We start from the raw sequence: 27609 nt of genomic DNA on the forward strand, positions 1-27609 counted from the left end.
TTACATGAGCTTTAAAAATTCAAGTTTATTGTAAAAACTATTCCATAAATCAACCTCAGATTGTTTTTCAACAGCTAAGTCAGTTTGAGAAACGTGTCCGTCACCCTGTACTCATATACTGTTTTATAGAATGGGAACTTCTTTGTGTAACTACTTAAAGATATAATAAAAAAATGTAAAAAAAAAAAGTATAAAAGAAATAAATTTAAAAATTTTAAAAAAGAAATGTGTCTGCAAATGCCAAGACAACGGTTACAACACTTTCACACAGGCCAACATGTATGTTCCACCCACTCCCTGTCAGCAGAGGAAGAGGCTGCTGAGCAGCCAGGGTGCGGAAAACAATCTACAGACTACAGACACGTGTTAGAGCCCACACAAGCAGCTGACCTAATACTAGCTGTGTCACCTACCACAGTCATCAGCAGCTTGTCAAACCACTGCAGTTTCAGCTCTGATTTGGACCACATATCCGGTCGTAAGGCAGTCTTCAGGAGCGTGACACAACGGCGGGAGAGCACCTCCCCGGGAGAGCCAGCAGTGTTTGTGTTGTCGTTGACCTGCAAATGCAGCCGATTAAAACCAGGCTCTGAATGTCCATGGAGGATGCCCAGCAGCCCCCGCCCCATGGTTGCCTTCCTACAGCTGCATGGCAAGAGCTAGGTCAGGTCTGTGCCTCTGCCCCACAAGCCAGAAGGACGCATGACTGACTCACTGGTTGAGCAGTTCAGCAGTCTGCTGTTCTTAAGAAATTTTTAACTGTATCAAGATGCATTGTTTATTATATTTAATAACTTAAGATCTCAAAATTTAAAAAACAAGATACTTAGAAATCGATTCCATTTAGTGCTTTTGGGGGGTAGGGTGTAGATTAGGGATTGAACCCATAGCTTTGCACATATTAGTGCTGAACTACTTTCTTTTTTTAATCGGTTGTGGGGCCTGAACCTTGGGCCTGGGCGCTGTCCCTCAGCTCTTCAGCTCAAGGCTAGCACTCTACCACTTGCACCACAGCACTACTTCCGGCTTTTTCTGCTTCTGTGATGCTGAAGAATCAAACCCAGGGCCTCATGCCTACAAGGCAAGCACTCTACCACTGAGCCACCTTCCCAGCCCTGCTGAACCACTTTCTAGCTCTTGTTTTTTGGTCAGTTGTGCGGCTTGAACTCTGGGCCTGGATGCTGTCCCCTGAGCTGTTTTACTACTTTGAGGCACAGCTCTACTCCCAGTTTTTATGGTGGTTTACTGAAGATAAGAATCTCATGGACTTTCCTGCCTGGGCTGACCTTGTAGCCCTACGTTTTTTTTGAGATAGGGTCTCACTATGTAGAGTATAGGCTGGCCTGAACTCATGCCTGTAAACCCAATACTGGGATTACAGTCATGCCCTACTATGCATGGTTTGCATGAAAATTACACTGCCATGTACAGTTTTCTGAAAAATGAAATTAACATGGGTAACCATGACATATGCTCATAATCTCAGGACTCTTGAGGAGGAGGCTGGAGGATTATGAGTTTGAGGCCAATCTGGACAGCAATGAGAGACCCTGTCTTGAAACAAACATACAGAACAGCTCCTACCAATGAGAAGACAGTGGAGTCTGTCAGGAAAGTGACTGGCCACCCAGCACAGACACCATGCTGAGTATCACTGGTCACTTCTGCAGTCCCATACCTGACAAGCCACTCGGATGAGGAAGTTCACCACTGTGTCTGTGTGCTGTTTATCAATGGGCTTAGAAAGAAGAGAATCTGCCCCAGGCAGTGACTGGCTCCTCCCGAACACCTAGAAAAGGGTTGTTCTTTTTAACACAAAGGGAATTCTCGGCTGGAATTGTCAACATGATGCAGACTCATTCAGCAAGCAGTCAGGTGCTGGGCAGCTCAGAGGGATGGACACTGTTCTGGGCATGAGAGATACCAAGAACAGATGCCAGCAGGTAAGCCCGGGTGACCAAGGAGAGGGAGACTGGCCAGACAGTGACAGAAGAGTTACCAAGAAGAAGCTGGCAACCCAAAATGAGCAAATGGCTCTAGGTAGAAGAGCAAGGGGCCAACGAGCAAGTTCTTGCAAGGGAGGAAAGGGCATGGGTGGCAAGAGCACGGTGAGAAGTGACTGGTAACACAAGCTGCCAGAGGACCTGCTCACCTCAACACTGCGGGCTTCCACTGAGCACACAACAAAGCCAGACTAACTTCCTTTTTAACTTGAGTTTTAAATGACTACAAGATTCACAAAGTATTATAAAAAACAGTATAGAGAGTGTAGCCTTTACACTGCTTTTTACATTCTGACAGTGTTGTGAACAATACACTTGGAATAAAGGTCCCAAGAATTTTCTTTGTTGATGAGAAAGGTCGGAGGCTCAAGGCCCAGTGGTCAGGGAAGGATGGGGCAGGCTGGCTGCTCACAGCAGGACAGACAGGACTTGTTCTCAAGCTCATGTGGGAAGAAGGAAAGGGATGAAGTGTCTGCCTGGAGCCCTGGATGGATGTGGAGCCACTTAAGACTGGGCACTGTAGGGTGGAGAACACACATGAAGTTGCAAGTGCTAGCCAAAGGCCAATGACCTATACTGACAGCTGAGCACAGCAACCAGGGCTGCCGTCTCTACAAGGGCTCAGTAAGAAGTCCAGGACAATCTTGGAGGCTCCCCTGCAGAAATGCAGAACAGGCACAATTATCTTTTTTAAATTTGATCAAATGTGTGTATGCTCTCAACTTTCTTGCTTCAAGTATTTTTTTTTTCTTTTGGTGGTGAAGCTCACACCCAGGGCATGCTCCTCCACATCCCCAGCCCTCACAGAGATTCTCTTGAGGCCATTTAGCTAACTACCTACCAACACAATTCTAATGGTATTAGGTGAATGGGAAGAAAAATGTGTCCAGAAACTTGGGGACAAGCCTGAGGGAAAAATGCCCTGGGGCTGCCAACTGCCTCACCAGTGCACAGGCCCACAAGGAAAGCATTTGCTCTTACTGCACTGATGGCACCGGTGGCCGTCCGGAAGCGCTTCACTTCCTGGGCAGAGTCCACAGACAGGCCTCTCTTAATGGAGGATGAGACAGAGTTGACGCCTTCTCCACTGGAATTTGGGTCCATATCTGAATCCGGCTTAAACACACACACACACCTGATTTACTGACCAATTTCCAGAGGTATGAGAAACATAAGTAGGCAACACCCAGGCCTGATATTCCTACCTGCTGGTCCTTGATCCGCTGCAATTCCCACTTGATGACAACCTCAGACAAGTCCACAGCCAGCCTCCTCTGCTCAATGGTCACACTGGGCGTGAAGCCCAGTCTCTGCATGGCACTGACCATGTGCTGGACCAAGTGATGCCGCACTGGATAGTACACCTGTAGGCACAGATGTCCCATCAGGGAGGACCTAGGCCCTACATGTGTATACACACACACATGCACATACCCTCACCCCCACAGCCTCCTACTCTCTTTCTTGGTATGTCCTACTACCTATTTCCCCCCTGAATCTCAACAGAATGATACAACTCAGCACTTTCATACCATAATTATAATACGTTAAAAACCTAAACCAGGAGCCATTGGCTCAGGTCTACAATCCCAGCTGTCCTGGAGGCCAAGATCTGAGGACCAAGGTCCAAAGCTAGCCAGGCAGATAATTCTGAGAGACTCTGTCTCCAACTAATCAGCAAAAAAGCCAAACTGGAGGCATGGCTCAAATGGTAGAGCATTAGTTGAGTAAAAAGTTGAGCAAGAGCATGGGGCTTTGGGGCCCTGGGTGCAAGGCCCAGTACTAACACAAGCAAGGAAAATCTAAATTCTTTACATAGATAGGGAAATCTAGTCACTTATGTCACATATGTCAAACTTCAGACTTGACATCATAAAAGCTTAAGACATACTAAAAGACATACAAAAGAGCTGGCTACAAAAACATGAGCTTTGACTCAAATCTTTTCTCTTTCCAGTCTACAAGAAATCCCCAAAAGTGGGTGATTTGGTTATTGAGGAGCTGCTCTCAGCATGAGTATCTCATGAGATTTTTTTTTTTACCCAAATCTAAAGTTACTTATGATAACTACTTTCTACCTAACTCCTTAAGAAGTTACAATAAAATGTACTCTTTACCTGGCTTATGTAACTATAACCCCCCCTCTTTAGATAACTTTTAGAACATTTAAAAAAAAAAAAAAGTTAAAACACTATGTCTTCATAGTCAAGAAAGCAAGTAGAAAGAGACACACAAGACATTGTCTATGTAACTACCACCACCCTTCCATGTTCTTACAGCCATACCCAAATCAATCAATGACCACTTTACTACAGAAAAAGACAAAGAAGAGCAATCAATGTCTGAAAATGCATTCCACATGTTATCTTTGTACACACCTTAAAATGCTGAACGATCAGATGCAAAATATGCACCAGCTGTGGGACCGTGTGTCCCTCCTCCACAATGATCTTCCTGGTCCAGTGTGTCAGCATCTGGTGCCCATCCTCCATGCGGGCAGGCACTGCCGGAGTCAAGATAGCCATTGCTTGTCTGACTATTGCTCGGGCTTCCATTGCATGAGCTTTGAGAAGACTGTGGAAAACCTGAACAGGAAAAAAGTTTGTATGGGGGTGAGAATGATGGTTTCAAAGAACAAAACACTCAGGATGTATTGTTTATGCAAAGCCATTTTAAAAATCCTCAGGATTCTTATTAGAAACAGATTAGTTTCTAGTATTTATTGAGCACCTCCTCTGTGCAGGAGCAGGGTAAAAGCCAGGGCACCCAGAAACAAGAGCCAGCTCTTGCAGAGATCTTCCTTTTAGACTAAGCAGCAGAAAGCTAGCTGAGGCACATAGATTTTACCACATTGTAATGTGGGAAATGGAGGAAAAGGTGCCAAACTAGGGGGAGTGGTAAACGGCAATTTTCAGTTCTTTTCAGTTCTTCAAATGAGAGATAAAGGCCTGAGGTAAGGTCATAGGAACACAAGGAAGCCCACCTGACTGCACTGAACGTAAGGGGACAGGAATGGTACGGGAATCAAGAGGACTGCTGACCAGAAAAGGCCCTTGGGTTGCTTTCTGGGACAAATGGGATAAAGCAGTGCCTGTCCCAGAGCCTGGAGTTGCATCTCAAGTGTCTATAGATGGTGAGACTGGCTTTCTGGGTATCGAGTTTAACATCATGAAAATTCACAAGTCAGGGAAAACTGGGAGAGGTGGTCTCAGGACAAGAGCTGTAACTGCCCAATGCTGAATGTGTATAATTCCCACACAGTGACACTGCCGCCTGTGTGTGGAACCAAGATTCAACCTAGGGCTGCCTGCTATCCGAACCCAAGCCACCAGTGGGGCTCAGAGAAGATATTCTGAAGTGATTCACACAGCAAACAAGTAGTAAGACATAGGTCCAAAGAGTCTATCATTTTTGGCTGAGAGGAATGGCCAAGCTGGGACTCTTGACCTCACTTGAGCCCCCTTCCAGGTCAGCCAGAGCAAGAGTTTCAATGTAATGTTAAAGTAACCAAAATGCACTGAGTAGAGGAGCTTGAGGTGGAAAGAGACATTCTGTTTCAAGAACAAGGCTTTTAAGGAACCAAAAGGAAGGGCACTAGCTAGGGACAAAGGTGACATGGAAGAATTATAGTATGCTTTTTCTTTTTTTACTCAGTTATTCTTTCATTGTGCACAAAGACACATTAACATCTGAACCATCTTCAGCTCTGCAGTCCAGCAGCATCCAACATGATTAAATCTTCTGCAATCACCCCTCCTCCAGAACTATTACTTCATCTTCCCAAACTGAAACTTTCCCATTAAACACTAATTCCCATTCCTCACTCTCTCCAGAGCCCAGAAGCCTCTGTTCTACCTCTACAACTTTTACTAAATACATCATAAATGCCATCATGCAGAATTTTTTCTTCCTATTTTTGTAAGAAGGAAGAAGGCAGAGATGAGCTCTTCTAAAACTGATACTAGGGAAAAAGCAGAAGAAAAGGAGCAACTGAGGCCGTTCGAGGTGCCAGGTAATACCAGGCTGGAGTATCAGAGGAAGGGAGAGAGCCCAGCAAAGCACCTGGAGGACAATTTTCTTATGTATTGCAAATTTGGCAATAATGTGGGCCAGAAGTAAGTGTCCGCTGTATTTGCAAGCAGGATCCACACAGGCCTTGGAGAGCAGGCAGGGCCACGCGAAAGTCATGAGGCGGCGCAGCTTGCTGTTGCGGTTCTTGTTGTTGTCGTGGATGTGGTGGGGGGCGTGCTCCACCAGCAAGGTGGCGTACTGCAGAAGGTAGATGCGCAGGGAATCCAGCATGTCTGCTTGCTTCTCTGGGTCCAAGACCTGATGGCAAAAATGAGAGGAAGGAACTCATTGCTGATTTGAACTGTTAGTAAAACTGGCAAGTAAGCAAGCAAGCAAGAGGCCCAAGTTCAAATCAAACAAATTCCAGGCACCATAAATGACCTAGTACTTTTTCATTAAGGTGGTGATTACACATCACAGTGGCTCTTAGGTAGACTTTTCAAAGCTGATGTCCACAAATGAACCCACATTGGGAATTTTTCTGACTGACTGGAATCAATGAAAGCAAGGCACCTTCAACAATGTATTAGTTATAATTGCAACAGTGCTCTGTCATGAACATAATCATGAAAACTAAAAGCCTTGGACAACTAAATGGAACAACGTATTTCCATGACCCCCTCACACATGAACACACATTGTGTCATCTCCAAGTCCTTGCTCTTGAGATACCACTGGGAATCCTACCTTGGTAATAAATACACTAGTGATGCTCTCTGGGTTGTCTCCCTCAGGATTGGGAGGTCCTAAGAGCTGCTCTCCTTCCCCCTTCTCAAAGCTGTATAGGAAAGCAGGATTCAAGATATGCTGCAGAACCTACAAAAAGAATAAAAAAGATCAGGGTAGGATGGAACAACAACTGTGGCCAGCCTTAATCATGAAGTCAGAACTAACCAAGTCATCATATGATGACTGTCAAGGCAGCTAAAAACTTAAGGAAGAGGCCAAATCCAAGGTAGGCAACTCTCATTGCAAACTAATCACCTTCTCAAAAGAAAACTAACAACCCACTTCTCAACAAACACTGGTTAACCAACAAACCTGCTGTGTCCCTTGGCAGCGGGTCTTCTGCGCAGCCCAGAAGGTTTAAGTGTCAATAGACACAGGGCAGAGCTTCCTAGGAAGCCAACCTACACACCCACATCATCTACCAAATAATCTTCAGTCTAACTGGGGGCCTCACCTTCGCTTTCAGTTCATCTCCAAAGTTGGGATCATTGAAGTCCACAAAGCGAAAAAATAGGGCACGTTTTTGAGCGATGCTGTAATTTTTGGGAATCTCTTCTTCCATGTACTCCTTTAAGAATGTCATATTGCAGAGAAAACGACCAGTGAAGGCTCTCAGCAGCTGGAACAACAATTCTATATCTCCATAATTCCTTCTGAAGGGTTCAGAATAGAAAAGAAAAAAGAAAAAGAAACAGATTAACCAGAGGAAAATTTTGTAACTATGGATTACTCAACTTGCCTCTTCGATGGCTTGAAGTTAAAGCCTACTCTGTAAAAATCCAGCCAACTCATCCATTGAATACAAGCTTACTAGATGCACCTACTTGCAGTAATTCAGCAGACAAAAGGCCAGCAATTTGGGCTCCTTCCAGTTGGTGGCAGCCATGTTCTCTTTGCGGTGTCTTTCTTGAAATGTCTCACTAACCCACACTCTTCTCAGCTGGCTCACCAGAGAATGCTGATTGGCCAGCCAGGTGTCATCATTTTTAACAATGATACTGATGATCTGCAGCAGAAAAGACAATAAAGGAACTGTGGCTCAATCACACTGTGGGGGTTGGGAGACTAACCAAGAGATTCTACCTTGATGGCCTGGAACTGGAGGTCCAGGCGCAGGGTACTGGTGCTAGGAGAGCCAGGGCGCACAGCAGCCTGTGCACCACCCGGCAGCAACAGAGTGATGAACCTGTTGGGGTTAGCAGCCAATACATCTCGCAGAGGCCTGGCATCTTTGTGTTTTAAAAAACTCTGAAAATAGAACAAAGAGGAAAACTAATTTGGGCAAATCAAACTCACAGAACATGAACTCATAGGTTTGTGCTAATTCTCTATAGGTAGGTTTAAAAAAAGGTATCACTACAAGCACCTTTGAAAAATAAATGATGCTTTAGCTAGAAATGGAGCTGTGGCTCAAGTAGTAGAGCACTAGACTTAAGCAAAAATAGCTCAGGACCCAGGGTCTGAGTTCAAGCACCAGGACAAGAACACACACACACACCACCAGGACAAGAACACACACACACACACACACACACACACACACACACACACACACACACACAGTCTGAGTTCAAGCACCAGGACAAGAACACACACACACAGTTTAAATAGTAACCACACATCACAATGATGATTTAGAATCAGGACCCAGGGTCTGAGTTCAAGCACCAGGACAAGAATACACACACACACACACACACACACACACACACACACACACACACACACACACACACACACACACACACACACACACACACACACACACACACACACACACACACACACACACACACACACACAGTTTTTAAATAGTAACCACACATCACAATGATTTAGAATCCTAACAGACTATTTACTTATATACACACAACCAAATAATGATGTTTGCAATACAGATTTACTGGGGCCAGACCGCTCCAGCTCCTACCATGAACATCCGGCTCCACTGTGGATCATTCAGCGTTGCTTCCATCATGAACAGCTCCACTGTCTGCGAGGGGTGTCGCGTCAAGAACTTGATCAGAGGCTCTCTGAATGGACTTCCCGCCTATGAAACATGGGCAAAGCCCCACAGATGAGACATGGGCAAAGCTGCATGCCACACTCCCAACTCATGCACCTGATCACCTGGTGAGGTACAGTAACACACACATTAGGAGGCTAAGTCAGGAAGATTGGGAGTTTGAGGCCTATCTGAACTACATAGATAACTTTTTGGAAAAAAAATTCAATTGAAAACATATTTTTTTAAAAAGTACATTCATTTCCCATTCAACTAGACTAAAAACTATAAGCAAATAATTTCCCTATTAAAATGTAACAAGCTGGGAACTGGTGGCTCATGCCTATGATTCTAGTTACTCAAGAGGCTGAGATCTAAGGAGTGTGGTTTAAAGCCATCCCAGGCAGAAAAGTCTGTGAGAGTTTTATCTCTTAATAAACTACTCAGAAAAAGCTAGAAGTGACAAGAAGACGGGGCTGGGAAGTTGGCTCAGTGGTAGAGCGCTTGCCTTGCATGCCTGAGGCCCTGGGTTCGATTCCTCAGCACCACATAAGCAAAAAGAAAAAAGCCGGAAGTGGCGCTGTGGCTCAAGTGGTAGGGCACTAGCCTTGAGCTGAAGAGTTGAGGGACAGTGCCTAGGCCCAGAGTTCAGGCCTCACAACCGGACCAAAAAAAAAAAAAAAAAAAGCTAGAAGTGCTGGGCACTAGTGGCTCACGCTTGTAATCCTAGCTACTCAGGAGGCTGAGATCTGAGGACCACTGTTCCAAGCCAGCGTGGGCAGGAAACTCCATGAGACTCTTATCTCCAATAAACCACTAGAAAACCAGAAGTGGCACTGTGGCTCAAGTGGTAGAGCGCTTGTCTTGAGCTGAAGAGTGCAGGAACAGCGCCCAAGCCCAGAGTTCAAGCCCCCATGACTGACAAAAAGAAAAAAAAAGCCATAAGTGGAGCTGTGGCTCAAGTGGTAGTGTTAGCCTTGAGCAAAAGCAGCTCAGGGACAGGACCCAGGCCCTAGTTCAAGCCCCAGTACTGGCAAAAAATAAATAAAATGTAACAAAATGAAGGTAAGGCCCCAGAGGTTCATGTATGTATGCCTAGCTACTCAGGGCTGAGATCTGAAGGTCCTGATTCCAAGTCAGCAAGATCAAAGTCTGAGACTCTTGTCTCCAGTTAAGCAGCAAAAAGCCAGAAGTGGAGCTGTAGTTCAAGTGATAGAGTGCCAGCCTTGAGCACAGAGAGACTTAAGAGATAGAGCCCAGGCCCCAAGTTCAAACACCAGAACCAGCAAAAAAAAAAAAAAAACTAGTTGTGGCACTAAATAAACAAAACAAACTGAAATGCAAATCATAAGCAGCAGATAAAGAATCCCTCAATGTGCTACTGATCACAAAATAATATTTATCCAAATGAACTCCAGGAAATGGAAACAAGGTTTTTTACTTTTTTTCTAATTTTGTTTTCTTTTCTTTTTGTTCATTTGTATGTCTCTGGAAGTATAAGAAATGGATGAACAAGAGTGGAAGAATGCAGTGGTACACACTGGATACTATGTGGAAAATGAACTATGTAACTTGTGGATGAGGGATAGAAGGGAAAAACTGGGAATAAGGGAAGGGGTGACATTGTCCAAAAAGAAATGTACTCTTTACCTGACAGTAACCCCTCTGTCCATCACTTTTATAATAATTTTTTAAATTTTAATTAAAAAGTAAGGATCCTAGACGGGCATCAGTGGCTCACGCCTATAATCCTAGCTACTCAGGAGGCCGAGATCTGAGGATCGAGGTTCAAAGCCAGCCAGCCCAGGCAGGAAAGTCCATGAGACTCTTATCTCCAATAAACCACTAGAAAACTGTAAGTGTCACTGTGGCTCAAGTGGTAGAGCACTCGCCTTGAGCTGAGGGATAGTACCTAGGCCCAGAGTTCAATCCCCACAACTGACAAATAAATAAATAAATAAATAAATAAAGATCCTGCTTGTCATCAGTGAAATAAAAAAATAAAATTTAAAGTCCCCCAGATCCATCTTAAGAGACCTTTCAACTTTCTATGTCCTGGATCTTCTCAATAGTGATGGTTGAAATAAAGACATGAAGACTTATACCATTAGAAAAAAAATCCGTTGGGCTGGGACGGTGGCTCAGTAGTACAGTGCTTGCCTTGCATGCATGAGGCCCTGGGTTCGATTCTCAGCACCACATAAGCAGAAAAAGCTGGAAGTGCCACGGTGGCTGAAGTGGTAGAGAGCTAGCCTTGAGCTGAAGAGCTGAGGGACAGCACCCAGGCCCAGAGCTCAGGCCCCATGACTGGCAAATAAATAAATAAATAAACAGGAAGAAAAAATCCCTCAGTTTGGTCCATACCTCAATCAACATGGCTCGCTCTGTTTTCATTACAACCTCTAACAAAGGCTTGACCAGAGTTTGAGGTGCAGCTGGGATCAGATGAAATAGGTTTATAATTGCTGAACAAATCTTCATTTCCTAATAAAGAAAACCAGAAATCATAAATAGGCCAATTAGTTTTGTGAGTAAGACAGCACTACAGACCCAACTACAGTCTAGCTACATTTGCAAGGCTGGCCATCAAAGCAAAGAGTTAACATGGAAAAGCCACAACTTACCCATCTTAAATTAGAACTGTCTTTTGTCCAGAGGAAACTCTCTGCCCCTAGCCTTCAGTTCAGATGTCATTAGGGGATGGGAAGAATGGAGGACCTGAGGGGATATCACTATTTATGCCTATGTTGGAGGTGACGTGGGGGTCTCCTGTGGTAATCTCTCTCCGTCTCCTCACTTTGCTATACAAACTGTCTTGGGGACTTCTTAATTCTCTAAGGGATGAATGCACAGACTTCTCTCACCCTTAAAACCTAGTCAAGTTAGTTCCTCAGAAAATACTTGGAAGTGTTTAACCTACCAAGTATCAGTGTAAACAAATGACTGAAGATGGAACTAAGCATTTGTCAACCTGGCCTCAAAATGAAGCTGACAAAGTGTCGGCTGAATCACATGAAGTGTTTGAATGTCAGGCTCTGCGCTTTTTCATGGCTGATTGCTATATGGGTCATTTAGTAGCCCTCTCTCAAAGGCCTTGGCTTTGCCTCTGCTCTTCTAAGGACCCTTCATGGCCACAGGGAAGGAAGGAGTCCAGTACAGCACCCTACATCATGTACATGGTGGTGTGTGGGGCTGTCAGCAGGTAAAATGGAGATAATAAACACTAGTCAGGATGGGCATATTCCCAGCAGCATTGGAGATACTTTCCATACATTCTCTTTTAAAGGTATAAAAGGAAGAAAGGCTAGAAGTGAGAAAAATTGATTCATTCGCATGTCTGCCCCACCTTTAAAGCTCTTAAGATAAAATAAGTTCTGTCCTCAAATATTGCATTTTAAGATGATCTTTAATGGCATACATTTTTTGTTTTGCAACAGTCATAAAAGTCCTTGTTTGGTCTATTACAATACCACTGGGAGGCTGAAACAGGTGTTATTATCCCCATTTTCCAGAAATGAGAAAACTAGAGCTTGACAATGTGATCACTATATGGTGTGATGTGAATACCTGTGCGTGCCTGTGAGGGAAGGGTGGAATGAGTGTGAGAATTGGCAGGGGCGCAGGACAGTAAGGCTTGAAATTCAAGACAGTAAGTTAGCAATTCTGAAGGAAATACAATCATTCCCCATTTCCAGCAGAAGTCTCCTCTGCAGTTTCCTCTCAGGAGGTTGTTACATATACATCTATGAATATATATATCAACACCAAGATAGGAAAACCAACTCAATTTTAAATAGTATTGAAATATTGCAATTACACGTAGAAAACAAAAGAACTTAAGAGTCTTGCTTAAAATGTCCTAATAGAGAACATGCGTGGCATCCGGACAGGTCACAGCAAGGACACTAATACAACTCTGCCACAGACAGACAGTACAGGTCACCGCACTCAAAGGCACAAGGCACTCTGTCCACTACAGAATCACAACACAGCTAACGAGTCACAGCAAAACCAAATGCAACAAAACCCCCTCCTGCAACTCCACTCAAAGTCTCACCTCTACCCCTTCCATGGCAGGCTGAACCAAAACAAAAATTACAGCATGAAAAAAGGCAACAAAAATGTAAAAAAGAAAAAAAGAAAAAAGAAAAAAAGAAACAAATCAAAGTGTTCTTCACATTGCAAGTCATAAACTGACTTTTAATAGGTTGTTCTCACCTCAAACTGACAGAATGGAGACAAGGAACATCTCCCGCACTCTGAAATGCTTTCCTGAGGATGGGGAGGAAAATCATCTTTTCTATTTATGTCATTTACATTAAAAACTTCCCACATTCTCAAACACAATAAGGGTTATTGGGATTAACAGGACAGTAAAGACACAATTATTAGAAAGCACAGAATAATTAACAAATGCTCAGCAGCAAAACAAAAACAAAAAACAACAAAAAAAATCCACCTCATCTCAGATGTGTCAACACGGCCCTTTCATAGTCTAACATGGTTTTTCTTCCCTAAGTTTAACATTAAAACCAGGATTTCAGTATTTTTGTGTAAAGGGAGAAATGTGAAACCTAGTGGTTATGTAAATACCTTTTAAAAAGACTTCTTGCTGGGCGCTGGTGGCTCATGCTGGTAATCCTAGCTACTCAGGAGGCTGAGATCTGAGGATTGTGGTTCAAAGCCAGCCTGGGCAAGTGAGACTCTTATCTCCAATTAACCACCAGAAGTGGCACCGTGGCTCAAGTGGTAGAGCGCTAGCCTTGAGCTAAAGAGCTCAGGGACAGCAACACAGGCCCAGAGTGAAAGAACCACAACCGACAACAACAAGAACAAAAAACCCAAAACACCTCTTTCAGGGTAATTTGAGATTTCATGTGAAGTACTAAGGCAATTTAAAAACACTCTTCCCCAACTAGTCAGAAGAATCAGGTAGTAGTGTCCATCAGTTAGGCATGCCCAAGCCCCACCCACAAACAACAGTAGGCTACCACATCACCCACCAGAATTGCTGTGCATAAGGCTACAGTCCTTACAAACCAACTTTGCTAGACACACAGGAGTGCCTGTGTTACTGGAATAATAGGTGGATATGTGCTGTTCCCTATAAAATCAGTGCCAAAAAGAAAGCCCTAAATAGTGAAAAGCTATGGTCATCATAGACTTAAGTTGAAGAGGAGGCTTTCGTTTATATTTTTAGTCAACTACTTAACATTTCCAAGTATGGTGACTTGACAAAGCAAAGTACGCTGGGAACAATAATAAATTACCTTCTGAGAACTATTCCTTATCCTGAACAGTATTACTATTAATTGGAGCAAAAAACCTGAGCAGTGGTCTAGCTCTGACTGAAGGCCAAGAAACCATAGCCATCCTGTTTTTGGACCCCAATAAACCATGTCCTGAATTTCAGAGATGGGTAATATAGCACACTGTCTCATGGAACTTGCTGTTCAGGCAGTGGATTCATGGCATGGTAAAAATATCCCAGCATACATGCATCCAACCCCAGCACAACTACCCCAAACACAATGGGCTACAGAAGTTTATGGGATTTTGTCTGAGTCAATGGAAATCATTCATTTGCCCATGTTAATTTTGAACTATGTTTCAGACAACAGGATGTTATTTCAAAATTTAAAAAAAAGTGAAATTTAAAGCACAAACACCTAACAGATGAGAGATGGGAGAAAAAGCATCTGCTCTCAGCTCAGCTCTTATTAATATGCTTTGCTCTCTTACATGAAGATATGATTTGTTTTTGCATATATAAATAACAAACCTTCCCATAGGTCATGTAGTGTTTGAAACTTCTTTTAACAAGTTTAAAGTCCTGTTTTAGTTCGGCTTAGTTTAGAAGGAGCAGAAAGATAATATACTTAAAAAAACAACACCCGGATACAAAATGGTCAAAACGAAGCATAATAAAGCCAAAAAAAATCCAAGTCAGGATGAAATATAGCATCAAACAAATAGGCACAGGAGGACAAAAAAACCACATTAATTATGCCTGTAAAGAACTGTAAGGAATTCTCTAATGGGGATATTGCTGTATGTAAAATGTTACCAGGGGTCACAGAATTTAGTGAAACTGTAATTCCCCTGATGAGACATCATCATAAAAGTAAAACATATGCAATGACAATTAGAACAGCAGGAAGCATGCATCTTTTAAAGAAATAAGGGTTTTATTTTTTTGTGCCAGTCCTCAGCTTGAACTCAGGTCCTATGTGCTGTCCTTTTAAGCTTTTTACTCAAGGCTATACTCTACCGCTTGAGCCACAACTCCATTTCCAGCTTTTTGGTGCTTCATTGTAGATAAGTGTCTCTCAGAGTTTCCCGCCCCAGGCTGGTTTCAAAGATCCTCAGATCTCAGCCTCCTTGAGTAGCTAGGATTACAGGTGTAAGCAACCAGTGCAAGGTTCTAAATTTTCTGATAAACAACTGGGGTGAAAAGTTTAGACCTAGAAAATACACATGCCAGTGTTTATGTGCTTATTACATTCTCCTTAATCCTTTGATAAACTCTTAAAGAGCTTCTAGCTCATTTTACTAGACAATAATTTAAACACAAATGTTTACTGACCACTGAATGATGAAAAGCAATGGAAACAAGAGCGGAGGAATGCGCCACCATGTAAACTGCAGCTGCCAAGAACAGCCTAGAAAATACACCTTTTAAAAAGCAAGACTAGTGAAAAATACTTACTAACATTTCAAGATTCCCAGACTCTCATATCAACAGAAATACCACATTTAAATGATCAAAAGATCGATTTTTAAAGAAATGTAAAAAGAAATGTTCAGCCATTGAGAAATAAAAGCAAAATGTAGTGCTAATAAAAAACTGTTAGCAATTTACATGGACAATAATCACAGGAAATCAGATTTCACACAGGCATTGTACTTAAAGCACTGCTCCAGCATTAGCTCGATGCTGTCAATGGTGGTGCTGGTGCCCTTTCCAGAAACAAGCAAGCTACTCACGTTGCCGTCGCTCCTCTGGCCCCCTTTGTGGGTGATGACCACAACTTCCATCCACTTGCGCAGATGTTGCTGTTGAGAAAACAAATTCTTTAGAAACAACTTCTTCTTGATGATCATAGGAACACTTCCTTTCCCACCACTGCTTTGTTGTGGGAAATTGTCATCTTTAATTTGTACTTAATGTGAGAAATGCAGTAGCCCGCATGCCACTAGTAATGTGGCTCACTGGCTTCTGCTCTTGTTCTGTGAGCAGCAAGGATGAACTTGACAATATAACAGGGAGCAGCCAGACCTGTAGTTTCTGTCCATGCTGAGTACTCGACTGTCCCAGCAGACCTCAGCTGTGCTAGGGAAGCTCCTCGCCCAGTGAGGAAGTAGCAACACAAGGTACATACTGTGTGCAGACAGACAACCACAGTAAGCAACATGAAGGAGCAGGAACCAACTTTAGGGAGGGCTAGGTTAAGGAGACTGTGATGTCTAAACAGGGCTGGAAGGAGAAAACATATGCGCCAGAGATGGAGGGAAGAGGAAAGAGGGAGAGCCCTGAAGCCAACATGCAGCAGGTAGCCACTTGGAGCTGAGCAGACATCATGGATGCAGAGGCTATGCACAGGTGTGGCAGCAGGCAGCAACAGCTGCCTTTCCATGTGGGAAGAGGGCAAGTACATGGGGTGGGAGGAGGGGGGCTGCTAGCCAATCCAGGTGCCCTGTGTCCAGCTAACCCACAGACACATTCACAGCCACAATATATGCTCAAATAATGGGTTTCCTTACTATCCTGCATTGCTCAAATTTATTCTTTAGAATGTTGATGTCCCACAAAAAGTTAACAAGTTACTTTTAAAGGCTAAGAAAATAGAGACAGGCTCCCAGGCCTTTAACATCCTTACAAATCCTTGTCAACACCCACAGAGCTGTACTTCCCAAACTCACATAGCCAAGGAACACTATGCAATGTGGGTCACTGCTCCATGCTGAGGAACAGTAAGAGGAAGGTAAGATACACTTCCCAGCGAGGCTATAAACTAGGCTAACAAAATTCTCTGAAGCTGGGCCCTTATCTCACATCATATACAAAAAATGAACTAAAAATGCACCAAATACCTAAATGTAAGAATTCAAACTGTAAAACTTAAGGGGAAATATTCACCATTGTCAACTGCTAACCTCAAAGATATTGTCACATGAGGAAAATCACAACAGCACCCATGTCTGAGTGTGACTCTGCAGAGCACAGTTGCAGTGGTCCTGGCAGAGCACAGCAGGCAGATGGTCAGCCAGGGAGCACTGTGCTGTGCTTCCTCGGTGGAGGAAGGGAGAGCAAAGACAAAAATCCCCACACTCTTGGCCTTCATTGGAAACTATAGACTAGAGGCAGTTCTCTTCAAGCTGCACTGACAAAGTCTGCATACCAATGTTCTCACTGAATGAACCGCAAACTCAACAACTTATCTAAAGGACTAGACGGGGTTTAAAAAATAAAGCTTCATGCAGGCATGCAAAGGCAGCAAGAAACGACAGCTGACAAAGGACAGAGACAGATAGTTTCTCAAGCCACATATAAAAACTTCAGGCTGGGCACTGGTGGTGAAAGCATCAGAGCCTCCTAACAGGATGGAGGACCCAGGTGTACCTGATGAGTTCTGATCAGAAAATGATATAACTTCACTCATTTGAACCCTGTGTACTTGCCCATATGCAAACTGTTAATGAACTACATAGGAATAGTACATTTGGAGAGTTGGATCAAATACTGTCCAACATGGAAATGCATCCCACTGTCATACTTCATTTCTCAATTACAATCTATTACTAAGGTACCACTTGCAATATTGTGTTGCGGTCTTTATTCTTCACTGGAAGATCTATAGATACAACGAACCTGTATGTGACATCAAAAACAGTGTGGCTTTCCTATTTATGTGCTGAACATCTATACTCTGAATACAGTATCTCTACATCTACATAATCTCACTCCTATTTGCAGCTGATGAAAAGGGTACTACACACACAAAAAATACCTTCCGCATCTCTGTGAAATCAATAGTGAAAGGCTACTTAGGAAATAAAAGCATGAAAAAAACATACATACTTGCAGTGATGCACAATGAAAGCCTAAGTTAACAAATGATTATTAAGCTACTTGCCACAAGCAAAATGGAGTGCAAAAAAAAAAAAAAAGAACACATGAAATCCTCTCTCATCTGCTTAGAGATCAATGCTAAACACTGTTAGATCTTTTATCTGCATAATGATTTGCCTGAATAACTCTAAAACACAAAGGATTTCTGATGTTCCTGCTTTGGGCCATACAGAAGAGTGCTATTCTACTCTGCAGAAGGGCAAAAGTGGCAAGGTCTCTTCAGAGAGCACGCAACAATGCACTTGGGTTAATATGTATGTATTCCTTCTGACCTGCAAGTTCTACCCTACAAATGTATGCAATAGGTACACGCTGACCAACTATAGCAGCAAAAGAGTGGGAACAATCTAATGTTCCCTTCTGGGGAGTAGTCTAGGAGCCCAACTAATAAAATACTATGCTACCAAATAACACAATGAGATAGCACTATGTATTCATATGAAATAGTAAGTGTTCATGGAAATAGCAAGGATTGTATGCAATTTATCCCTTTGGTGAGATAATGTTACATGTCAAATTCTTCCAGAGAGACACCAAGGTTAACTAGCTGTCTTCGGGGAAAAGTACTGGACTTGCAACAAGGATTTTTTTTTTTTTTTTGGGCAGTCATGGGCTTAAACTCTGGGCCTGGGCACTGGCCCTCAGCACTTCAGCTCAAGGCTACACTCTACCACTTGAGCAACAGAACCAATTCGGTTTTCTGGTGGTTAACTGGAGATAAGAGTCTCATGGAGTTTCCTGCCCAGGCTGGCTTGAACTGCGATCCTCAGATCCCAGCCTCCTGAGTAGCTAGGATTACAGGCGTGAGCCACCAGCGCCCAGTGCAGCAAGGATTTTTGTGTTTACCCTTTGCAGCTTTTGCATTTTAAAGCATATGAATGTATTACTTATTTTAAAAACAATTTCAGTTTCCAAAGTTCATTACAGAGTATGAGGTAAATGCATTTAGCTTACCATCATCTGATCGCAAAATTTATCATTGAAGGAATTTGGGAAAAGCCTAGTAACTGAAGTCAGCCGATTCACAACGTTCAACGTCAAGCTTCGGTAATCTCCCAGCATCATCAGCAAGGGTCGCATGTGTGTGTGAATCTGATCCACTTCTATGGTAGCACCTTCCAAAAACTATTACAAAAGAGAAGGTTTAGAGAAAAATAGGCAACCAAGATTCTGTAGGAACTAGAACTCACACACAACTTCCCTTAGGGAAAACAGGGTATTAACCATGCCTTGCAAGAACAGAATTGATCTGTTTTTAAAGTTCAGGCAGAGACTATAATATGCGATATCCAAACAAGTGTACAGAATGAGGTTGTCATCCACTCACCTTCCTCATACAGGCTTCTCCCGCCTCCTGGAGTTCACTGTTGGTAGAATTCAGAGCTTTGAAGAGTGCAGCAATGATTTTCTCCCTGGACTGAGGAAGGTAATTGCAGGCAGCAAGCGCATCTTTAGGAGAGAAAATCGGTGTAATTTCATTAGTAACCTGAAAAATACATGAACAATTTTCTGCCCTAAAAGATCCTACCAACTATGAGTCATACCCTATTTCCTAACAACTGCACTTAAGACCAAAGTCTTACAGCCTCAGATTCAGTACTGCCTCAAAATGAGACAATGGCCTGTCCGAAAAACCATGGTCAAGGTCAACCTTTCACCTCTAGATCCTCAGGTCTCGAAGACAGCCTCATAGGACAAAGAGCATGGATGACCTGGAACAGTCACATCTGAAGTACAGAGGGAATGATCTCTCAAACACTAGTAAGTAACATGGGAAAAGATATCCACTGACTTCTCTCTACTACCAGAATCTAATCAGGTGATAAAGGCTTCATGTCTTCAAAAAATGTGAATATTATTAAGAAAGAGGGACAAACCTCAATTCTGTATTTTAGTTAAGTGAAAACATTCTAGCAAGAGTTAATACTCAAACTTGCCAGTGGAAATGAAGTACCTAAGAGGAACCTTTATACAGGAACTCCCATAAAAGAGAGGAGCTGTCACAGTCTGGTGTATCCCAATCACTTTGACTTGTATAAGAACCCTCTACCCCCATTCTTTCCACCTTCCCCCCCTCCACCCCTCCCCACCCCCCCCACCCCCTCCCCTCCCCCCGTTGAGGGGGCTGAACTCTGGGCCTGGGCACTGTCCCTGAGCTCTTTCACCTCAAGGCTATCCACTTGAGCCACAGTACCACTTCCAGCTTTTTCTGCTTATGTGGTGCTGAGGAATCAAAGCCAGGGTCTCATGTATACAAGGCAAGCACTCTACCACTAAGACACCTTCCCAGCCTCCCCCCCCCATTCTTATTCTTGGGTATCAAGGGTCTTCCTCTCAGCTCTTCTATCTCTAATTCAAAAGAGGAGGGATCTTAGACAATTAAGTGCATTAAAAACTAAAGCAACATCCAGCCACTACCAAAAAAAACCCTTCTGTTATGTATTCAACACATAAAGGAAAATGACAGTTTTGCATTCAAGTTCTATTCTCCTAAACTCTGAACAGTTCTCATGCTAAACAATGAAAACTGATATTCCTAGAAAGACTATAGATTCCCAAATGCTTCCAGCACATTGAAAAGCCTAGGAAAGCCACAGCAAACCCAGTAAGGTTATACATTGAGTCTGGTGAAAATAGCCTATAAGGAGTACAGGACAATTCTCCTAAGCCAGAACACCAGAGGCCTAAGAGAATTACAGAATAGGAGTTTACTACAGAGTGAAATCCAGTTTAGAGTATCATAATCACATGCCACTTGATAAACATAAATCTCTGATACCATCTTCAAAGGCTCACAGAAAAGCTAAAAATTACAAAATAGCAACAACAAAAAAGGATACTTACCCTACCTTTTTGCTTTTATACCCTGTAACTTACTTCTGATTTACATTCACTTACTTAATGCTGCAATCCGTAAAGGAACAAGTGATGGAAGGCTCTTGTAACATGGCAGCTTGGTCAAAGCTGAATCCTCAGCCTCACACAAATTCAGGAGCTGTCAACAGGAAATAAGTTAGGTTACCCACCCCACCCCTTCTGGAAAGACACAGTGACCTTGCAAATAACAGGACACAGCAATCTGCCACACACACTGTAACACAACCCACAAGCCAAACTCAAATCCTGAACAAGTGTGAAAATATGACTGTGCTCCTTTTCTAAAGCATTAGAACTCTGGTAATTTCACTTGTGGATTCTTAGGCACATTCTCACTCACTTGATACCATGATTTATCTCAAAACAGAAGATCACTTTATCTGTAACTTGCAAATCCCACAATAGGAGGTGCATCTCCCTCTTCTTCAGGACTGCTTCCCCAATGCCTGGACAAACCCCCAAGAAACAAATCATAATTTAAAACACTTGAGCAATGAGTAGTATTTCTTCTTTTCCAGTACAGGAAAGCATAATAATGAAGCAGGCTGAATTTCAAGCATTTTAGCATCCAAGTGTATATTCATTTATCTAACATTTAAAGCATTATAATATTCTATTGCTATTTTCCCTTCTCTTTATTGATATCTCAGAAAATAGACTTCTACCAATTTTTCCCTTAAAGATTGCTATCTGAGCAGGGTGCCAGTGGCTCAAGCCTTTAATCCTAGCTATTCAGAAGGCTGAGATCTGAGGATCTCAGATTGAAACCAGCCCAGGCAGGAAAAGACCATGAGACTCTATCTCCAAGTAACCATCAAAAAGCCGGAAGAGGAGAAGTGGCTCAAGTGGTAGAGCACCAGCCTTGAGCGAAAAAGGTAAGAGATAGCGCCCAGGCCTCAGTTCATGCCCCAGTATGGCAGACACACACACACTTACACACATACACAATTCCTATCTGGTAAAAGATTTTATTTTCATTTTACTGTTTTAGCTTTCATTTTGAAAAGACTGTGTGTGTGTGTATATGTGTGTGTGTGCTAGTACTGGGGATTGAACTGAGGGGCCTCCCGCTCTCGCTCGGCTGATTACCTGCATCACTGCCTGAGTCTTCTCTTAATGTTGCCTGACCAGTCCTCATGTACAAAGACAGGCATGGGACTCAGTCATCACCATCCACACGATCCACACCACCACCCCCCTACCTCTGTGTAGAACACCTTATGCTCCACCACGTTGAGGTCCATTGTGAAGAGCCGGGGCTGCAGCGTTGTGCAGAATGTGTTCCCTTCCATCAGGCCAATCTGTGCATTGGCAGGCTGGTGTCGCAGCAGGTGCTTCTTAGGTGGAACCATATCCTGGAGGACCTGGGAAAATAGAGGAGGGGCACCAATAACTAACTGTTCCTTGAAAAGCAAAGACCCTTCCTTGTCAACACGAATGACAACCAGGAGATGACATTACAACAGATGCCTTTTAAGTAGGATGTGCTTCATGGACTAGAAGCAGATTATACACTAAGGCTCCAGCACAGCCTCTCTTAAAACAAAGCAAAATAAGCCTGGCAGTAAGGGTTCACACCTGTAATCCTAGCTATTCAGGAGGCTGAGATCTGAAGATCGTGGTTCAAAGCCAAGCCAGGCAGGAAAGTCCCTAAGATTCTTATTTCCAATTAACCAACAGAAAACTGGAAGTAGAGGTGTTACTCATAGTGGTAGAGCACTAGTCTTGAGCAGAAAAGATGAAGGACAATACCCAGGCCTTGAGTTAAAGTCCCAGGACCAACCAAAAAAAAAAAAAAAAGAGACAATCTACCAGATTATGTTATACAGACTCAGAAAATCAGCCTCCTATTCCCTTAGTAGTGTTACTAATAATGTCATAAACATACCACGCTATTTGTGTATCTGAGGTTAAAAAGAATGTGCACAAAAAAAAGAATGTGCACAATAATACTGTAAAATGGACATAAAATTGTAAACTATTTACAACTCAAATCTAAGAGAAGAAAGGGATGTGAGAAATCTCACCTCTTTGTGGGGTTCCATTATCACTGTCACGCTTTTCCCAGTGACCTGGGCCAGTACTTGAAGGGAATGCATAGCCTGTTTTCTCACAGTAGAGTTTGGGGAGGTGACCTCTCGAACCAAGTCATGGGTCACATGGTGAAAAGACTTCTCCTGAGCTGCTACAATCTCTTCAGCTCTCTCCTCATCTTTCAAAGGAGTTGCACATCTCATCAGAAGCTGTTCCAGAGTGGTCTTTGCCATAGCAACTGCCCCATTAGAAACCTGCAAAGCAGGGAGGCCTTAGAAGGAAAGTGGGGTGATGCTGCCTACCACAGCCAGAGACTGTAGTTGTGGAGGTGGGAGGGAAGGGATGGTAGGGGATAAACAAAGGAGAAGGTAACAATGCTTGATAGGAAATGTACTCATTACCTTGCTCGTGTGCTCATGTAACTGTAACCCCTCTGTATAGTATTTTTACAATAGAAAACGTATTAAAAATTAAAAAACAATTTAAAAAATTTTAAAAAAGGAAGAAATCTAGGGGCTGGGAAGCTGGCTCTGTGGTAGAGTGCTTGCCTCGCATGCATGAGGCCCTGGGTTCAATTCCTCAGCACCACATAAGCAGAAAAAGCTGAAAGTGGCACTTTGGCTCAAGTGGTAGGGTGCAAGCCTTAAGCTGAAGAGATGAGGGACAGCACCCAGGCCCAGAGCTCAAGCCCCACGGTCAACAACAACAACAAAAAAATTTTTAATAAAAATAAAGAAAAAAATCTACATCAGAATATCCACTTGGGAATTAGTACCACAATCACTTCTTTAAGGCCATTTCTGTGTGTTACTCAAGAAAGGAAATCATGACATAAAATGACCCTGGCACTAGCCAATCTAAGGAGCTGGCAATGGCCACCACATCCTACATATGGATCATAAAGAATATTGTTTTTGCTTTTTTTTTCCCTTGGGGGGGAGAGGAGGAAAGGGAGGGACACAGACAGGGAGAGGGATAAACAAATGCAATCATGCTACTCAGTATATACATTACGTGGAAAATGATCTAACTTGTGGGCAGGAATTGGAGGGGAATCTAGGGGAGAGTAAAGGAAGGGGTGGCATTGTCTGAAAGAAGAAATGTACTCATTACCTGACTTATGCAATGGCAGCCCCTTTGTACAATACCTTAATAACAATAAATTATTCTTAAAAAAGAAAAAAAGAGGAACTTGGGTAGCACATAGAAAACAATGTTAGCGCCATTCTGGGCTAGCCTCTATGCATCAGGCACTGTCCTAGCATTAAAGTCACAGTGTCACACCGAGTATCAAGGATCCCCTACAGCATGGGCACTGTGAAACCATCTCAAACTGACTGTTCTCCAGGAAACCAGTTCCTCGACAACACATGGTCCATTCACCCACCTCTCCAGTCAAGTCCATCATGACAAACAGGAGTGCTTTGAGGAACGTCTGCTGGTTCTGGAGAACCCATGTGAGAGGGAGTCGCTCCATGAGAAACTTAATGGACACTACACCTCCAAGCTTTGCATACCAGGCCTGCTCATAGCAACATGCGCACAAGCGCTCCACGATGTAGGAAAAGAGGGGCAGCTGACACGCCTGGAGAGAAAGAAACCAACTGTGTGGCATCACTGCAATTTTAAACTAGCAGCTTCCGAAGGACTCCTCAATATGTACATACCCTTTCTTTTGAGCCCAGGATGATGCTTGCAACATCGAATATCACAGCTAAGGCCACCTCCCCTATTTTGCAAAGTTCCTTTTCTTCATAGGCCATACAGATAGCTATGGCATCAATAAGAACCAAAGGATCCATTCCTTTTGACCCATTCTCTTCACTGTGAAACATGGCAGTGCTCGGCTGACTGCCCACCTGGTAGCAAGGCAGCAGGAAAGGACCTGAAAAAAGTGAACATATAAGAAAGTGGAATTCATGCACATGAACAGCCTTGGCCCTCTAGGTTAAAGAACTCAATAAAATCCAGCTTTGATTACCTTACAGCAACTTTTGTTAAATGCAGTGATTTGTAAAGTGTTCTAATAATTCACAGGCTGTTTTTGTGAATGTTTCCTATGGTATGCTGCACTGCTTTATGATTTCCTCAATTAGTAACTCAAAAACGAGCCACAATGTAAAAAGTCATGAAGCAGGCTAAGGGGACAGAGCCTGGGATGACCCAATATCCTGACTCCTCACACACACTGAAATGAGTACCTTATGGGTCCTAAAGCTAGGCAAGATGGAAGTTACTAATTCCAGCCAGAGAGAGAAGGTTAGCACAGGGAAGTTCTGAGAAATGACATGTTCAATTATATAACGTGGAAGAAAAAAAAGGGGAAAGTGTTCAACAAAAACTGTGGTTGGTCTCAGGGTCTGAACCACTAGAGCAAACTGCAGCAGGGCTAATTCAAGTGCTCTGGAGACTTACTGGTCTGGTAAGAGACAAACAGAAAAAAAAATGAAATACAGAAAATACTGAAGCAGCTGGGCGCCAGTGGCGCACGCCTATAATCCTAGCTGCTCAGAAGACTGAGACCTGAGGATTGCGGTTCCAAGCCAACCTGGGCAGGAAAGTCTGTGAGACTCTTACCTCCAATGAACCACCAGAAAACTGGAAGTGGCGCTGTGGCTCAATTGGTAGAGCACTCACCTTGAGCTGAAGAGCTCAGTGACAGTGCCCAAGCCCAGAGTTCAAGCTCCATAATCGACAAAAAAAAAAAAAGAAAAAAGAAAATACTGAAACAGACTTTTACAAAAGCATTCCATGAAAGGAACAGAAATAAACAAAAGCAAATATAACTGATCCTTCACCAGCAGAAGGTGAGATTCACTGAGGCAGCTGTTCTAGGTAGAGGAACACAGAAGAGGGCTGGAACAGACTAAGTGCTACAGGGGAGAGCTGGCTGGAGAGCAGAGTGGGTGGTAAAGCAGAAGGGAGGCTGGCAGTGGGAAATACCACTGCGGGAGAACCTATTTTACATACAGAATGTCCAAAAGGGCCTGCAGATTAAATTCAGTAATTTTAGTCAAAAAAAAAAAAACAAAAAATGCAAAAACTTTGATCAATGTCATAAAAAACAACAACAACAAAATCAATCAGCTGTCAAGCAGAAAAGGTCAGATAATGTGATGTTAGGAAAATGAACCCTTAGATACGTATTTTAATCTTTTTTTCTTTCATGCATTTGTTTCTAACGCATTTATAAGATTATTTCTTTGTTGCTTTGTATGTCCCTCCCCCACAGTATAACCCCTGCTTTCACTGTATTTGATGTCGGTATAATTTGTGGAGGAGATGGGGAAAAACAAGTCGTTTAAGGATACAGGTGGACCTGTTGCAACAATGAGAAGTACAAGTTGTCATGTCGAAAACGAACTTTACAACTTTGGTGTGGGGGCGGGGGGGGGGGGGAGGATTGGGGGGGCAGGGGGGGGGAGCCTGGGAAGGGATGAGAAGGGCAAACAAAGGAGGAGGCTGCAATGCTTGATAAGAAATGTACTCATTATCTTGCCCATGTAATTGTAACACCTCTGTACAGTATGTTCACAAAAAATAAAAATAAAAATAAATCAATCAGCCATTCAGCTTCTCTGAAGTAACAAAATGTAGTAAGTGTTTTGCAGCATGTGAAGATGGGAGTAAGCACTTCCTCTCCCCAATAACTTCACACTCACCACATTGCTGGGCCACTGCCACCATGGTGTAGTGGCGGATCAAGCTGGCTACAAAAGGGAGAGCACTGGGCCGCAGGTCCTTGATAACAGCAGACATAAACGCCCCCGTGAGAGCCTGCTCAAAGGTCTTCCGTGCTGGAGTGTCTTGTGCTTTGTAGCGATGTGATATGATGACGTTAGGTATGGCCTTTTCAGTAAAGCTGAAAGTCAAAATGAGAACTCACCATGATACTCAACTCCTAGTCAATATTTCTACTGTGACTACCTGCCACTTCCCTCTTATTCAGACATTTTGGATAAGTGAATTTCACAACTTTAATTATGGCAACATCTAGAATCAAATATGAATTTCATTATCAACATTTATGGTCAGTGGCTCAAGACACATCAGTTACTCTAAACACAAGAAAGGAGTAAGATAAATTACAAAACTGGAGGCATATTCAGTAGTCATTACTTTTTTGACTTAAGAGTTGATGATTTTGTGGTATGCTGGTGGCTCATGTCTGTAATCCTAGCTACTCAGAAGGCTGAGATCTAAGGATTCTGGTTAAAGCCAGCCCAAGCAGACTAATCTGAGACTCACAAAAAGCTGGAAAAGACTGAGATTCTATCTCTGAGCTTTCTCACTCAAGATTGATGGCCTGTGCCTTAAGACACAGTTCCACTTTTTCAAGATCCAAGAATCACCTACACTTTCCTGCCAAGGCAGGGTTTTTTACTGTGATCCTCAGATCTCAGGCTTCCGAATTGTTATGATAATACACATGAACAACCAGCACTGACCTTTTACAATTAAAACCAGCTGTATGCCAGTGGCTCATACCTATAATCCTTAACTCCTCAGAAGACTGAGAGACCTAGGATCATAGTTCAAAGCCAACCTGTGCAGTAAAGTCTGTTGGTGGTTAATTGGAGACTGCTATCTTCAATTAACCACTCAAAAAGCTAGAAGTGGAGTTGTGTTTCAAGTGGTAGAGTGCTAGCTTTGAGCAGATAAAGCTCAAGGACAGTCCACAGGCACTGAGGTCAAGCCCCAAGACCAGCACCAAAAAAAAAAAAAAAAAGCAACTAGGAGCCAGTAGCTTGTACCTA

The 27609-nt window shown here is 43.1% G+C and overlaps 1 protein-coding gene across 11 annotated transcripts in view; it reads right to left on the reverse strand.

Moving 5' to 3' along the window:
• Positions 1–27609, reverse strand: part of LOC122113880 (transformation/transcription domain associated protein) — a 103362-nt gene that overhangs the window by 36784 nt on the left and 38969 nt on the right. For 10 of the 11 annotated variants that reach the window (XM_042687025.1, XM_042687022.1, XM_042687030.1 and 7 more), the window contains exons 23-43: positions 26515–26714; positions 24520–24737; positions 24240–24437; positions 22846–23106; positions 22021–22182; positions 20840–20936; positions 19269–19390; positions 18896–19066; positions 15796–15864; positions 11173–11292; positions 8734–8853; positions 7887–8051; positions 7628–7809; positions 7258–7456; positions 6762–6890; positions 6066–6332; positions 4382–4588; positions 3209–3367; positions 2985–3119; positions 1679–1789; positions 414–560 (exon numbers count right to left, since the gene is read on the reverse strand). In XM_042687025.1, the coding sequence (XP_042542959.1) occupies positions 414–560; positions 1679–1789; positions 2985–3119; positions 3209–3367; positions 4382–4588; positions 6066–6332; positions 6762–6890; positions 7258–7456; positions 7628–7809; positions 7887–8051; positions 8734–8853; positions 11173–11292; positions 15796–15864; positions 18896–19066; positions 19269–19390; positions 20840–20936; positions 22021–22182; positions 22846–23106; positions 24240–24437; positions 24520–24737; positions 26515–26714 (3439 nt within the window). The remainder of the gene's footprint in view (positions 1–413; positions 561–1678; positions 1790–2984; positions 3120–3208; positions 3368–4381; positions 4589–6065; positions 6333–6761; positions 6891–7257; positions 7457–7627; positions 7810–7886; positions 8052–8733; positions 8854–11172; positions 11293–15795; positions 15865–18895; positions 19067–19268; positions 19391–20839; positions 20937–22020; positions 22183–22845; positions 23107–24239; positions 24438–24519; positions 24738–26514; positions 26715–27609) is intronic. The other variant, XM_042687023.1, reaches the window with a different exon arrangement.

The sequence above is a fragment of the Dipodomys spectabilis genome, unplaced genomic scaffold, assembly GCF_019054845.1.
Source record: "Dipodomys spectabilis isolate Male_0828 unplaced genomic scaffold, ASM1905484v1 ptg000098l, whole genome shotgun sequence".
NCBI classification, from domain to species: domain Eukaryota; kingdom Metazoa; phylum Chordata; class Mammalia; order Rodentia; family Heteromyidae; genus Dipodomys; species Dipodomys spectabilis.